This window comes from Nycticebus coucang, chromosome 3 (assembly GCF_027406575.1).
Source record: "Nycticebus coucang isolate mNycCou1 chromosome 3, mNycCou1.pri, whole genome shotgun sequence".
Lineage (NCBI taxonomy): Eukaryota > Metazoa > Chordata > Mammalia > Primates > Lorisidae > Nycticebus > Nycticebus coucang.
In genome coordinates, this window is record NC_069782.1 from 9,129,543 (window position 1) to 9,144,251 (window position 14,709).

Here is a 14,709-nt window from a genome sequence, read left to right on the forward strand (position 1 = left end):
TAGCTATCAAGTGCCACGTGCCCACATGGGGCACTCTGCACACAGATCTCTAACCCTTTGCCACCTGTGAGGTGAGGGGTACCCTACCCACTTTGCAGAAGAGGAAACTGAGGCTTAAAGAGGACACATCACAGCATCAGTCCTGGCAGTGCAGGACTGGAGCCAGATGTGTGATGCTAGGGCCATTGGCATGGAAGAGATGTCACTCCTCCCTCAGGGGAAGGGTCAGGTCAGGATAGGCAGGCTGTGCTCACCTGGCCCAGGTTGTCGAAGTTGTATTTATGATGCACCCAGCGGTAGTTGGCAGCCATGCAGTCAGAGCGGTTGGTGATATTGCGAGTGTCCATGCCCAGACAGTGGTAGAACTTGCCCTTAAAGAGCTAGGGCAAAAAGTAACAAGGCTAGTGTTCCTGGAGGTGGAGAGTGGCCCAAGAAAGAAGGGGGACCCGCCTTTCAATTGCATTTACCCAGCAGGCCTTGTGCTCAGTCATTTGAGCCCGTGTCTGACTCCCTCCCTAACTGGGAACTTGCCACTGGCAAGGCCCATGGCTGCTTGCCACAGCCACCGGAGGCCTCAGTGGGCCAGTATGCAAGGGTTGGATAGGAATGTGAAGTCTCCCCACCATTGTGCTGGGTTTCCTTTTCCCCAGCAACAGAGCCCGCTGCAGTCCCTGCCAAGCTAGGCACCCCTCACCTGTACTCCCAGAATGCCAAAGATTATGAAGAAGGCACAGCAGATGAGGACGATGTTGCCAATGGGCTTGAGAGAAGAGATGAGAGTCTCCACCACCAGCTTTAGGCCTGGCGCCCGGCTGATGACGCTGTAAGCAGGGACAGGTCAGAGTCACCAAGAGCCCAAAGCCAGGCTGGGAAGCAACCACCATTCAGCCTGGAGTTACCAGGGCTGAAGCCCCTAGGGCATCGGGAATGGCAGAGAACATACAGAAAGCAGTCAAGCTACCCATATTTCAGCAAAACAGGTGGTGAGCTATGACCCGAGCCCCAAATCTAAATACACTGCTGGCCATGTGGTCAGGGGGCACTTGCCCTTAGCCCTCACGGTGCCCAGTCCCCTAGGGTCTACACCACACCCTAGTCTAGAGATTGATGCCCAGAGATGACAGTGAGCCACTCAGGGACAGAGTGTGTGGCACTCTGAGTGTGTGTGTGTGGGGGGGGGCTTCCTCCAGCCCTGTCCTTGCAGCATGCCCCACTCCCAGGACTCTCAATACTTGGCATGTGCCATTGGAGGACTGAGCACATGGGGAAGGCCAGAGTGAGGTGCACATTTAATCTCCAGTGTGCAATGCAGTGACATCCCCCCATCGGGGCAGGATGGGTGCTCACCGCAGGGGGCGTAAGGTGCGCAGGAGCCTCAAGACACGGAGGACTCCCAGGATCTTGGCTCCCCCGGCGGAGGCCAGGGACACCACAATGTCGATGATCGACACGAAGACCAGGAAGCCATCCAGCACGTTCCAGCTGCTGCGTAGGTAGGCCTGCTCTCCGAAGTACAAGCCCAACGAGACCACCTGTGCAGGGGTGAAGCCAGGGTCAGGCCGCAGCGCGGGGAAGGGATGGGGAGGTGGGCGTGGCGGGGTGGGCGGGGCCAGCCGGACCGGCGCGGAAGGTGAGGTGGGCTGGCCTCAGCGAGGGGACCAAGTGAGTCAGGCTGGGCGAGTCAGGTGGGGTTCCGGGAGAGAACTGATGGTGACCGAAGGGGGAGTGTCAGAGAGGTGGTGGTGGGGACCATTCTGGGCGCCCTCCTAAGGACAGGGAGATAGGCGGGGACAGGGCAGGTCAGGACTTAGGAAACCTCCCATTAGGTTCTCCCAGCACATCTGGCAAATCCAATTCAAAGCCACAAGCGTTCCAGATGGAATGTTTCTCTTGCTCCCCCACCTTCAGGAGGTACCTCCATTACACTGCCAATGCCCCCTGTACTCGCCTTTCAGGTAGGCTGTGACTCCTGGGAGCGGGACAGCGCAGGCATCCTCCGCCTCCCAGGAGCCAATCCCAGGGACTGGCACCCAGAGGGGACATGTGGGGAATGTACCTGATGGGCAGGTGACTGACAAGCTGAGGCAGGGTCTGGGCCAAGGGTCAGGGGCCTGGAGATGGAAGTGGCAATGGTCCCAGGTGAAGCTGGGACCTACCTTCAGTGTCATCTCCCCCACAAAGATGGCTGTGAAGATGTAGTTGGACACCGTGAGGAAGATGCGTTCCTATAAGACATGGGACATAAGTGGGACCCAAGGGCTCTCAGAACTGCCCAACACCTGGACAACCTGTGCTTTAGCCAAAGGGCGTTCAGGAGAGGCTGCCATTTCTCAGTTCAGGGCCACCTTCCTCCTCTCCAGAGGCAAGCTCCCTGCCACCAGCCCTCGCATGCTGCCACACAGCAGACCCAGGTGTCTGTCCCTCTACCCTGCCCAGGGGCTGCAGCCACTCACTGTGCTGCCGGCCTCGATCTGGGGACGCTCCAAGGCAATGGTGATGCAGTTGAGGAAGATGAAGGCCAGGACAACATAGTCGAAGAGCTTGTGGGCGATGATAGTCTGACACAGAACCCGGAACCTGGGCAGGGAGGTCAGGGGGCCAGATGAGTATCAGTTTCCCTCCCACCCTGATCAGGAGGAAGGCAGAGGGACAAGGCAGGAGCACAGACCAGGCCTAGAGAAGTGACCCCTCTCTTCTCCTCTGGCCACACAGCAGGTGCCAACTTTACATTTGCTCAGGGTGCTCACCTAGAGCTGCCTCCTCTGACCACACGCCCACATCATGGAGGGCACCCACCTTGCCCTGGCACTCACGGCTTTCCAAACCCTGGCCCAAGTCCATGACCCCTGTCATGAGAACACCATAATGCTCAATGCCCGTGGCTTCTGCCCCCAGGCCCTCCCTCAGGCTACTCCCTTCACCCCGACCAGCTTCCATCTCTTTACAGCCCCTGCTGTACCAACTGGAATGCCATCCACCTCCAGAGCCCAGCACGAAGGCCTCCTTCTCCAGAAAGCCTTCTGATGCCCCCTCCAGAGTGAGCACCAACTTGAGGACCTATCCAACCTGGTGCCCAGCAAAGGGATGGCCTGGAGTGGAGAAGATGCCCAGTAAAGCCTGGCCACAAACATCTAAACCCTCCCTGCAGACTTCCCACCCCAGGAACAGGAGGTTCCTCCAACGGTGTCACCCATGGCCTTGCCTGATTTTGCAAAGATCTATCCCTCCCAGACATGTCACCCCTACTGTAACCCTCACCCCGAACCTGGCCCCACATACCTGTTCTCAGGAGAGAAGAGGTAGACAGACCAGTTCTCACGGACCTCGCACCAGTCAGGCTTGTAGACGTCGATCATCTTACGGACGCGGAAGCATAGAGTCTGGTAAGGGAAGTGGGGAGCACAGGAGGGTCAGCGCGGGACACAGCTGACCATCCCCGCCCATGTCGGCTAGCAAGCAAACTGGGGGTGCCGGATGACCCCCGAACTCTCTCCGCTAAGGACAGGCTGAAAGGTCTTCTCTCCTAGCTGCTGGCCCAGCTCAAGTGTGAGCACCTGGCCCCGCCCCCGCCCCCTGAAGCCCTATCCCCTCCGGCCACGCCCCTCTGAGGGGCTAATCACTCTGACTCCGCCCCTCAGCCCCGCCTCCTCCTTTCACAGTCACGCGGCTCTTGGGCCCCTGCGGCCCCGCCCCACTCACATAGTCAATCTCCTCCTCGTCGTCCCCGCGATCCCGGTGGTCGCCCATCTTGGTGAAGACATCCTTGGCGATGCTGGGCATCCTGCCATTGCAGTCCTCATGCCCGGGGGCTGGACCCGCCGCCCTCCAAGCGGCCCGGGGGTGGGCGCCCATAGTAGGCACCAGCTCAGCTAGGTCCACCGAATCCCTAGTGTCGAGGGACAGCGTCCGGCGGTGGTGGCGGTGACGGTGCGCCAGGTGGTGCGCATGGTGGGCGTGGTGCGCGTGATGCGTGTGGGGGGCGTGCAGGGGCACAGCGCGCGGCGGCGCCTCCTCCCCTGCACCCTCGCAGGCCCGGGTGTTGCTGCCGCGCTCCGCCGAGAGCAGGGACTCGTGCTCCGCGGACGGTGGTTTGTGCTTGAGGCTGTTCCAGCTGGAGCGACGGCTGGCCCAGGCCCCGCTGCGGCCCCATGGCCCATAGTAGGAGCTCCTGGAGCTGGACTGGGAGGAGGCCCGGAGCTCAGGTCAGTGCCCCACACGGGAACCACCCAACGACTGGGGCAACTGAAGGCAGCCTAAATGCCCCGCAGTGGCGTTGAGAAGGCCAACTGCCTAGATGGAGATTAAGGTATGGGGTCCTCTCCCTGTCCTGTCTCTTACTCCATCCACAACCATAGAACCTGTGGGCACGTGTACTGGGAGGCTACATCCCCTTCTGCTACCAAGGAAACTGAGGCTCAGAAAAGGACAGTAATTTGCTCATGGTCACACAGCTTGGAGGTGCCATGGGGCAGTTTTACCCTATGCACTGCTGCCAAGATGAAAACCCAGTTCTCTGCACCAGACCCACTGACACTACTTAGTCATTTTCATTCCTGACTGCCAACACCTGCTCTGGCACTGGGCACCCAGGAATGGGGCTGGAGGGGATAGGGCTTCAGGTGAGGGGGGGCGGGGCTAGGTGCTCAGTCTAGCTTCAGTCTAGTGTCTGAAGTCTGAAGCTGGACTGGCAGGTACCTTTCTTCAGGCTCCCTCAACGCACTTCCAGCAGGAAATGCCCATCCAGAGCACACCACAAGGACTCACCAGGGAGCGCTGATCATAGCTCATCCTCCCCAGAGACATAACGCTGCTCTTTCGAGAACCCAGGGCCACCAGCACAGGGTCTGGCTGCAGTGAGAGGCGGGGGGCTGGTGCCACAGCCCCAGCAGGACCAAGATGCCCAGCCAGTGGGAGGCTGGGGTCCAGGTGTCCATTGGGGGTCATGGGGACTGGGCAGAGCTTAGGATCTGGAGGAGGGAGATGGAGGCAGAGAGACCGACAGCAGACAGAAGGACAAAACAAGAGCAAGGAAGCCATGAGACAGAAAGGAACATGGACAGAATAGAAATGGAGAGCATTTCTAAGGCGACTTCCTGGTCACACCCATCACACATGCATCCCTGCACCCTGTCTGCCTGGCGCTCCACTTCAGGTAGATGTGTGTGGATTGCGTGCCTCTGTGTTCAGGGCCTGGAGCCTCACCCAGCATGACATCTCACTCCCATACCCATTGTGGGAAACAGGCAAGGACTGTCCAATAAGGTTACCAAGAAGGACACTGGGCTTGGCTTGGCAGGGGCTTGTTCTGAGCTGCCCAGTGGTGCCAGGTGGGACCAGAACCCAGGCAACCACCCAAGGCTCTAACCAAAAGACTGCACTGTGTGGAAGGATGTAGGGGCTTCCATCTCCCCACGGCTAGAATCCCCATGGCCCGTGGGTATCACTGTCCTGGTTTTGAGATTGAGCTTTTTTCTTTTTCAATTATGAACATAAATGACAAACCACAGAGAATTAGCAGTCCCTGAGCCTAGGCTTGAGGAGGAAGCCAGATGTTGTTCCCTCCCCTGCTGCGTTTCTGGGAAAGGCTGCTGGCCCTGTAGGTGACAAGTGGAGGTCTGCTTACCTCCACTGATGTCCAGACCCTCCTGAAGCTTGTCAAACTCCTCTATATTGGATGAGCTCTGGTCCTCATCGGAGTAGGAGCGATTGGCATCACCCTGGGAGATGGTCCCTCATGTTTGAGCACAGGTCAGCTCATCCCTTCCTTCCCCACCTCCCTCCCGAATTTTTCCATGGGTGTTTCCACCTCCATTTTAGAGATAAAGAAACTGAGGGTCAGAGAAAGGAAGTGAAAAGCTAACAAGGACCCAGGTCACAAACTCGAATCTGCTTGACTGCAAAATAACCCCCAGCCTCAGAGAATGGAGAAAGCAGGAGCCAGAATCCCAGATCTTGGGGGCTTTATAATCTCAGAGACAGAGAGGCCTAATCCTGTATCCTGAGGGAGAGGCAGGGATCCCATCTTAGATGTAGGCTCCATTTGCATGCTTCTTGTGACAGGAAGCTTACCACCTCATTGGCAACCCTCTCTTTGGGGGACATGCAGCTGCAAAAAGTTTGAATTGCAACCTTCCCCCCCATCCAGGCTGCCTCTCTCCTGCCTAGTCTCTTGCAAGCCTTGAGGGGGTGCTTCATCTGCCAGGGCCATGGTCACCTCTGCCTGGAAGCCCTCCACCAGGATGGCCACCAGCAGGTTGAACAGCACATAGTTGCCAAAGGTCATGAGGGCGACAAAGTAGAGGGAGGCCCAGGGGGAGGTGGAGGCCATGCCATTGTAGAGGACGACGTTCCAGTCTTCCTGCGTGAGGATCTGTTAGGGGGACACAGTCAGCCCAACAGTACCGCAGGCCGTCAACCCCCACCCCTCCCAGGCCCACTGCCCAGAATCACTTCCCCTGACACACATGGACACTTGGCTGCCACTCACCTGGAACACTGTAACGATGGCCCACAGCAGGGAGTCAAAGTTCTTCCTATCAGGAACTGTGTCTCCTGTGTCTGTGCGGAGGCTGAATTTGCAGCCAAAGATGTGCATCCCAAGGATGCTGGGGAAAGGATGATGGCAGCTCAAGGACTCACAGCACCAAACCCTCTGCCCACCCACCATGTTTCATTCTTGGGGCAACCTAGTAAAACAGAAGAGGGGCAGCATTGTTCCCATTCTACAGAGGTGAACACTGAGGCTCAGGGGGAAGTGCCTGCCCAGAACCATAGGGATTGAGAGATGATGCCAGGATTCACAGCCAGGTCCAAGTGAAGAATCTCAACCAACTACGTCCCCCAAGCTCCTGCCCACAGCTCTGGCAGGTCCCAAAGGTGTGGCCTCCAGGGTCGGGGCTCACCTGAAGATGAAGATGAAGAGCATGAGCAGCATGCAGAAGGTGGCCACGTTGTCCATGGTCTTCATGAGCACCACGAGCTGGCGCCGCAGCGCAGGCATGAAGCGTACCAGTTTCAGCACGCGTAGAAGCCGGAAGGTCCTCAGCACTGACAAGCCACCATCTGCCTGCCCCACAATCTCCCAGATGCTGTGGACCAGTGGGGTAGGGGTAGGGGGCAGGTGGGAGGGATCATTGGAGGCCAGAAGGAGAGGAGGGCAGAAGAAGAAGGGGAGGATGGAGGGGGCAGAGAGCGTCCATTCATTCATCCACTCATCCAACAAGTATGTTGGTTGCTGCTACAGCAGGTGCTCTTAACCTGGAGTCCATGGATCCCCCAGGAAGTCTGTGGCTATAGTCCAAAAGGTTCATGAATGTCACTGAACTCTTTTTGAAATTTAACATTTCTTTTGATGATGCACATAAACAGAATTAACAGTACCTATGACTTTGTGGGCAAACGAAATAACTGATGTCTTCATGTCCCGTGACAGTTGAAGTGGGTATTTCTGAATATGATTTATGCTCATCCCCTCTCTGGGATGATGGCAATCACAAACCCAGTGCTGGATCTTACCTATTTAACACCTCAATCCAGAAGCACATACATTGCTAAATCACAAGGGTTTTGATCTTGGATCATTGTGTTTCGGGGTAATGGTTTCCCTTTGTCATCTTACGTAGGTCACATGCTGGTTAGGGTCTGTGCATGAAGCACCCTTGTCAGCCCCTTTATTGCTGGGCGAGTGGGGGGAGGGATACCTGATGATGACGATGATGCTGTCAAAGATGTTGTATGGGTTGCGCAGGTAGTCGAAGAGCCCGAAAGCAGCCAGCTTCAAGATCATCTCCAAGGCAAACATGCTGGTGAAGACCACGTTGCAGATCTCCAGAACGTTAGTCAGTTCCTCAGGCTGTGGAGACATCGGGGTGGGACATGGAGACCCTGTCAGGCCCGGGGGCAGCCGTGGATCCCCTCTGGACACTCACCCTGCCTGCATGACCCTGGAAGGGCAGTGTCCTCTCTGGAGTTTAGTGTCCCCCCCACCCGACCCCATGCATGATGTCTTTGAGGACCTTTCAACTCTACTACCTCGGGTTTCTGAGAAGTCCACTGAGATAGTGAGGGTTGGGGGAGCCCACAGGGCTGAACTTCCATAAATGTGGAAATGATGCTGGCAGTGCACACTGAGGGAAGCGTTATAGTACCCATTTGACAGATGAGGAAACTGAGGCTCAGAGGCTAGCTTGAGGTCATGTGGCTAGATGCAGAGCAAGACCAGAAGGTGGGCCAGCAGGGGTTACTAGAAACTCCTATTCAACCATGACCCTGACCCATTTAGTGAGCACTTACCACACTCCGGGCACTGTTCTAGGCACTTCCCAGGTGTCACTTCACTGGGTCTCTCACAAGAGCCCATTTGCAGGCTCATCATTTCTGAGGCTGCAGAGCTAGCAAGTGGTGGGGCCAGGTAGCTGGCTCCCAGGTTCTGCCTATGATCCCTACCCATGCAGACCTATCTTCCTTCCCAGAAGGGGCCAACTCAGGACCACAGGTGCCTGGAGATGCCACACCCCACAAAAAGATGGAGACCACGCACTTCCTGCATGCCAGACACCCATGGCACTCTCGGGAAGGTCACTGAGACCCAGGAAGGTTAAAGGACCTGCCCACCCTCCACACACCTCCTCCAGCCAGACTTCCCTCTGTCCCTGGAGGTGATGGTTTTTAGCAGCGGGTGACACTCTGCAAAGGGCACCATCTGAGGAACTCCAGTGTTTGGAACGGAGACCACGATTTGGGGCAGTAGTGGGTTTGGAGGGGTCCAGACCTGGTTTGGACATTAAGTGGCTGTGCATCACTGACCCCTCCTCTGAGCCTTAGTTCCCTTATGCATAAAACCAGGGTGTCAAGAGAATAATCTCATTCTTTCCAAGCCTCTCCTCTGAGGGTCCTGTGAGGCTCCAGCCCCTTCTTTCCCCTCCGCGGCCCCTCTGGGACTAGTGAAGTGTCTGGTGTGTGCTCACTGTGATGCCAGGTCACTCCTGCCTGAATCACAGAGCAGGGAAGGGCCGTTTGTTCAGCCCTGACCACGTGCCCCTTCCTGAGCTCAACACACAACATGAATTAGCATCTCCATTATACAGTGAGGAAACTGAGGCTGGGGAAACTGAGACATCAAGTGACTTGCTCAGAACCATGCAGTAAGGATGTGGCAGGGTAGAGCATTGCACAAGTTGGACTCCAAACTACCGTCCCATTACAGCACACGGAAACCCCACCAGAACTCACTGATTCACTCACTCATTCATTCATTCATTTATTCCCACAGGCCTTCTACAGATCTGAGCATGCATGATATGCTTGCTGGGCTGGTGCTACCCAGGGTGGGCAGTGGCGAATGACTCAGGGCACGGCCCCTGCCCTCAGGAAGCTCACGCTCTAGTAGCAAAGCCCAATGAACCAAGTTAACATACCAAGCCAGTGTGTGCCACCATCAAGGAAGCTAAGGTGGTTCAAGGGAACAGTGTTACTGTGGCCAGGAGAACTCCTGCAGGAGGTGACATCTCAGCAGAGACTTAAAAGCTGACAGGGAGCCAATGACAAGAAGAGAAGGGTGTCTGGGCAGCACAGGCTGCAGGTGTGGGCACTGAGCACAAAAGCACTGCCCTCTCCCGGCCCAGCCCCGGGGCTAAGCAGCAGGGAGCCTCGGGGACTTGACATTGATTCCACACAGGTTAAAAAAAGAAAAAAATAATAATAACAACCCAACCCTCAGCTCGCCTGGTGCCTGGGAAATCTAATAAAACTGCCAGTTCGTTTTCAGCCCAGATAAAAGGAGAAGGGCCCATTTCCATCTGTAATTACATTTGACTCACAAAATGATCCCCAATGGGGAGCGGGACCCTGAGAGGGGCCCTTGTGCAGGGAGAGGCTGGGGCCCCGCATCTTGGCTGAGCCAGGACCCAGATGCCACTCAGAGCACCAATTTCCCAGCCCACCAAACGATGTCCATGGAGATGAAAAATGTGGACGCTGACAGTCCATGATGGTAATCAGCCGGCTGCAGGCCACACTCGCTGCACACACACTCCCACCATTGATGCACGGAGCCACGATGTTCCCGAAAGGTCACTGCGCACCTCCCGCCTCCCTCGCAACAGCTGTTTCTCCATTCAGCGCACCTGCTCATCTTTTTCTAATGGGCCATCCATCACTCCTGCAAGCATTTTTTTGGGAGAGAGACAGGATGGAGAGGGACGCCCAGATGAGCGTAGACACGGCAACTGAGAGCTCAAAGAAGGAGGGGGTGTGGAAAGGGACAGGGCAGAGATGGAGAGAGATGGACAGACAGACAAGTACAGATGCGGAGTGAGAGGTAAAGGCAGGGTGTGGAGAGACAGCAACACAGAGAGACACACTGACACAGATACGAGGAAGGACCAAGATAATGACCCTGGGACACTGGGAAGTCAAAGATACAGCCAGAAAGTGAGACAGAGAGACACAGATGGCAGAGAGGCTGCTGGAGATGGCAAAGACCCACCCAGTGAAAGGGCAGGTGCTGAAAGGCAGATAAAAACAAGTTAAGCCAGAGGCAGGGGCCAGCAGGTCCATCCATGATGTCAGGCTCAGGGCTGGCAGCATAGGTAAGTGAGGGCGAAGATCCCTGAGCAGGCCCCCAGGAGCCTAGGGCCATCCCATGATAATAATGGCAGCTCATTCTGGTTAAGCTCCTCTAATGGGCCAGGTGTGCTGAGCACATTCCATGCCTCATCCCCTCTAAGCCTCAGACAACACCAGATTATCCCCATTTCACAGACAGGGAAACTGAGGCTCAGAGAAGAGAAGTGACTGCCCAGAGTCATGACCAGACAGTGCTAAAGGCAGATCTCTAACCTAGGTCTCTTCCCTCTGGCCTCACCCCCTTGGCCCAGGCGCTTTCACCTGCCCTACTCTTCTGACTAGTGCAGCACATGTCACTTCCATAGCTAGCTCCCTGTTGCCCTAAGAATAAAGCCAGCCTCAAGGTCCTTTGCAGATAAACAGTACTCCTGGGCCCCTGCAGAGCTGGAATACCAAACACTAAAACACCCCATCCTTCCCTTCCCACAATCACCTGAGACCTGAGTCAGCAGTGTCTTGACACTAGGGGGCTACCAAAGGGAGAAAAAAGCCTGCTTTTTGAGCCAGCCATTGACTGAGAGGCCTTGAACGCAGTCTCCTGGGAGCTGGGGCCAGGACCGTGCCCTGGCCTGGGGTCCACACCACTCCAGGAGGCTCCCTGCATCCTGCCTTGCTGCCCATACATCCCTGTCCTCTGTTTTTCATTCTCCAGCTTGGTGACCATTCTCCAATTCCAGGACAAGACAAGGCTGCAAGGGAGGCCTTGCCCAGCTCGGGAGGGGTCATGGGCCTGGTTAGGTATGTACAGAGAGGGAGCAGCTGAGACAGCCATGCTCCTAGCAGGGATGTCTTCCTGACCCAGGCCCCTTACCTCCAATTCAACTTTCTACCGCTGACCCCAGCACCTGGGAGCCCAGCTCAGCCAGGTGCTCACTCACCTTGGCACCCTGGGCATGCTACTTCACCTCGATGAGCCTCAGTTTCCCCATCTGCCCAGTGGGGACACCACCCCTGCCTGCTCCCCAGGAAGAGCTGTGGCACTGTCATAGCAGTGAGGATGAAGGAATGTGCCCCCCCCCCCCAGAGAGGCCTGGCCACGCCAGCTGACCTGTACCACCTGCCTATCATGCAGCCTCAGCCACAGGCTGCTCAGGCCCACCAGGGTCTCCAGGGGCTGAGGACCTCAGCACCATCTCAGCCTTTGTGAGTCACACACAGGCTCCTGCCTGGCTGGGCACCCCCTTCCTCCATCACCTCCTTCTAGGCCAGTCTCCACAAGTAACAGCACCCGCTGCACAAAGATTTGGGTGGGCACACTTTCCGTGGTGATATCCCCATGAATGTGGCAGAAGGGGCCACCCTAAAGGCCATGAGCACCTGCAATCTCACCTCTCATTCAAGCACCCCATGCCCAGAGGTGGGTGAACAGCCCCAATTGATAGAGGCCACGCCCTCGCTTGCTGCCCCCTCAGTGACACCCAGAGCTCCTTGCCAGTGGGTGGCTTTCGAGGCGTGGAAGTGCCTCAGTGCCACCTCCCTAGGCTGTCACCACCCCCACAGGAGAGGGGCTGTGCACATTCACCCGCCTTCTCCTCCTCCTCTCCCTTCTCTCCCTGTGCCCCCCTCAGTGGCCCTGGGCCACCTCTGTCTCCGAGTGCCACCTCAGACAAGACTGCTCAAAATAAACATGGGGGTGGATCGTTTCCCGCATAGCAATGTCTGGGAGCTGAGGGAGTGGAGCAAAAATACCAGCGGGCCCGCGCAGAGCCAGCCGAACAATGGCTGTCACTGGAGCTGCTTTAAAGGGAACATTTTAGAAATTCTGCCTCCCCCTCACTTTTTCTTTAATTAATTTTTTGAGGCTCCAGACAGCGGGTGGTAAGCTCCCCCAGGATGAGGTGGGTTCAAACAGGCTCATAAGCAGCGACCGACAACTGAGCACCTACTGTGTGCCAGGCTCCTTAATGCATTTGACCTTCCCTGTCTCTCTGTGAGAGGAGAGGACACTGGCTGTGGGAGGCTGCATGACTCACCCAGGACCACCCGGCCAGTCAGCAGAACCAGGGTTGGAACGTAAACTTTGAGTGAACGATTTTGCCTCCCAGCGCAGCAGCCTTCCAAGGGTGCGTGAAGGAAGAGGGGAGAATCTCTTAATTAGAACCACCCCAGGGTGGCTAGACTCACTGTTACTCTGCCAGCTCAGGGCCTGGCGTGTGGTAGGGGCTCAGGGGATGGTGGCCCAACCCTAGTGGGGAACAGCATGCAGTTAGGGCACCTCTTTCATTGATGAGGAAACTAAGGTCGGCCCTGTGATGAGGCAGGGAAGACAAGCAGTGAGAGCAGCCTCTCAGCCACAGGTGACTTTAGCACATGTGATGCCTACTATGCCTGAGCGAGGAGCTCCACCACGTTCAAAGTGATTGAGCTTGCTTAGACAGGATATGGCAGAAGATGGGGACAGACCAGACAGAGAGAGCCTGAGGAAGATGGGGCAGGGACCACTGTATAGCCTGGCTGGAGGGCAAAGGGAGAAGCTGGACCCAGAGGGGAGAGCTGCTCAGGCTGTGGTGTCCCCTTGGATGGGGATGGTGAGAAGGCAGGGACAAGTAGTGTGCTGGCAAACAGGCCTCTGAAAAACAACCCTGATGTGTAGCATCTGCCAATTTCCATGGTGTAAATACTCCCTCCATGGCCAATTTCAAGCTACCAACTGTTTAACAACCAGGTTACAAAGTTCCTGAGTGTTAGAAAATTCACTCTCACAAGCTGCTTCCAGCAAGCCACTAGAAAGGACAGTGTCTAGGCCCTGGTGCAACAGGGCTGTCACAGGCCCCTTGGTACTACCCCTGCCCAGAAACTAGTGGCAGCCAGCAGTGCAGAGACACTTGTTCCCAGCAGGACCTTTCCTGGGTATGCTGGCCCTGTGGGCCTTTGATCCCTGGCAGGCCAGGTTAGGATCAGGCCAGAGGCTGCCTCTGGGCAAGGGGTATGGGCCCCCATCTCACCAGCTTTACCTGGCAGAGAGCCTTCCCCAGAGGCCTTTTTAATTAAGCTGGAATGGCTGGCAAGCCAGCAGCTCCAAACACAGTGTCGCAGCAGCCCCAGGGGCCGCATTTAAGTAAATTGAATGGAGCTAGTGCTCCGTGAGCTAATGAGGAGGGAAATGAGAGAGTGTGGCCCCCACCAGTGCAATGGGCTGGGTGTGGGGGTCTCAGCAGAAAGACAACAGCAGGGAAGCAAAGGGGGTGTCAAAATCCCAAACCCAACCCTGCTGGGGTGTCAATCTTGACTCAGAAAGAGGTGGGTTCAAACCTAGCCCTGGCCTTGCTGTGGGACCTCAGTGACTTCACCCTGGGCCTTGGGGTTTTCCACTGCCACATGGGATGCCCTCACAGCGCTGAGGTGTGGGTCCCGAGAGCCCTCCCACTAGTGGCTGGTACATGGCAGAAGCCAGAAAATGATGTTTTTCTGAATGGAGCCAGGATTGGACTTGCCATCCAGGCTATAACCCCCTGGTGTGGTCCCTCCTTCCTGGGTCCCCCTTCTCTGAATTCCTCTCTCCTGAGAGCCCCCAGCAGTACCACTGATGACCCAGGGGCCTAGGGTGCTCATTCAGCCCCACTCCTGTGCTCCCTGCCTCATACCCAGACTGCAGTGCCGCAAAGGAAGGAGATGGAGAGAGCCCTCCTTGGGGCTCAGGCCACCTCAGGGCCACCCTCGCCAGTGCGATGGGAACAGGATGCCTGACCTAACGCAGGTAGCTTGTGGGCACAGAGGAGGGTCCTTGAGTGCGAGTGGGAAGGTCTGGAGTTTGTGCCAAGAGCAATGGAGAGTGATAGAAGTTTGGAGGCAGGGGAGACCCCCACCAGACTGGCCCTCTGGAAAGGTCACTCCAGCAGCCTGGGGAGAATAGACAGAGGCTCAGGGAGAGGTGAGGGACAGGAGTCAGATCAGGCAGAGACCGGCAGGGGATGGCTGGCCTTGGTGTCCAGGCTTTAGGAGGCCTGGCCCTGATAGGCTTCACTCATTCAGCTCATCCATCCTCTCAGCAGACAACTGGGCTCTCCCTTCTCTGAGTTGGGCCCTTGGCTGGGCACCAAGGTCACTTGATGAACTAGATCCAGCCCTGGGCGGGGGACAGAC

The 14,709-nt window shown here is 56.6% G+C and overlaps 1 protein-coding gene across 3 annotated transcripts in view; it reads right to left on the minus strand.

Moving 5' to 3' along the window:
- The window catches only part of CACNA1I (calcium voltage-gated channel subunit alpha1 I), a 121,425-nt gene that overhangs the window by 22,276 nt on the left and 84,440 nt on the right, over window positions 1–14,709 (minus strand). For all 3 annotated transcript variants that reach the window (XM_053584966.1, XM_053584968.1, XM_053584967.1), the window contains 13 exons: window positions 7,701–7,852; window positions 6,903–7,088; window positions 6,488–6,605; window positions 6,215–6,370; window positions 5,624–5,717; window positions 4,765–4,967; window positions 3,700–4,179; window positions 3,280–3,380; window positions 2,454–2,577; window positions 2,157–2,225; window positions 1,348–1,532; window positions 695–821; window positions 255–380 (listed from right to left, as the gene is read on the minus strand). In XM_053584966.1, coding sequence (XP_053440941.1) covers window positions 255–380; window positions 695–821; window positions 1,348–1,532; window positions 2,157–2,225; window positions 2,454–2,577; window positions 3,280–3,380; window positions 3,700–4,179; window positions 4,765–4,967; window positions 5,624–5,717; window positions 6,215–6,370; window positions 6,488–6,605; window positions 6,903–7,088; window positions 7,701–7,852 — 2,121 coding nt within the window. The remainder of the gene's footprint in view (window positions 1–254; window positions 381–694; window positions 822–1,347; window positions 1,533–2,156; window positions 2,226–2,453; window positions 2,578–3,279; window positions 3,381–3,699; window positions 4,180–4,764; window positions 4,968–5,623; window positions 5,718–6,214; window positions 6,371–6,487; window positions 6,606–6,902; window positions 7,089–7,700; window positions 7,853–14,709) is intronic.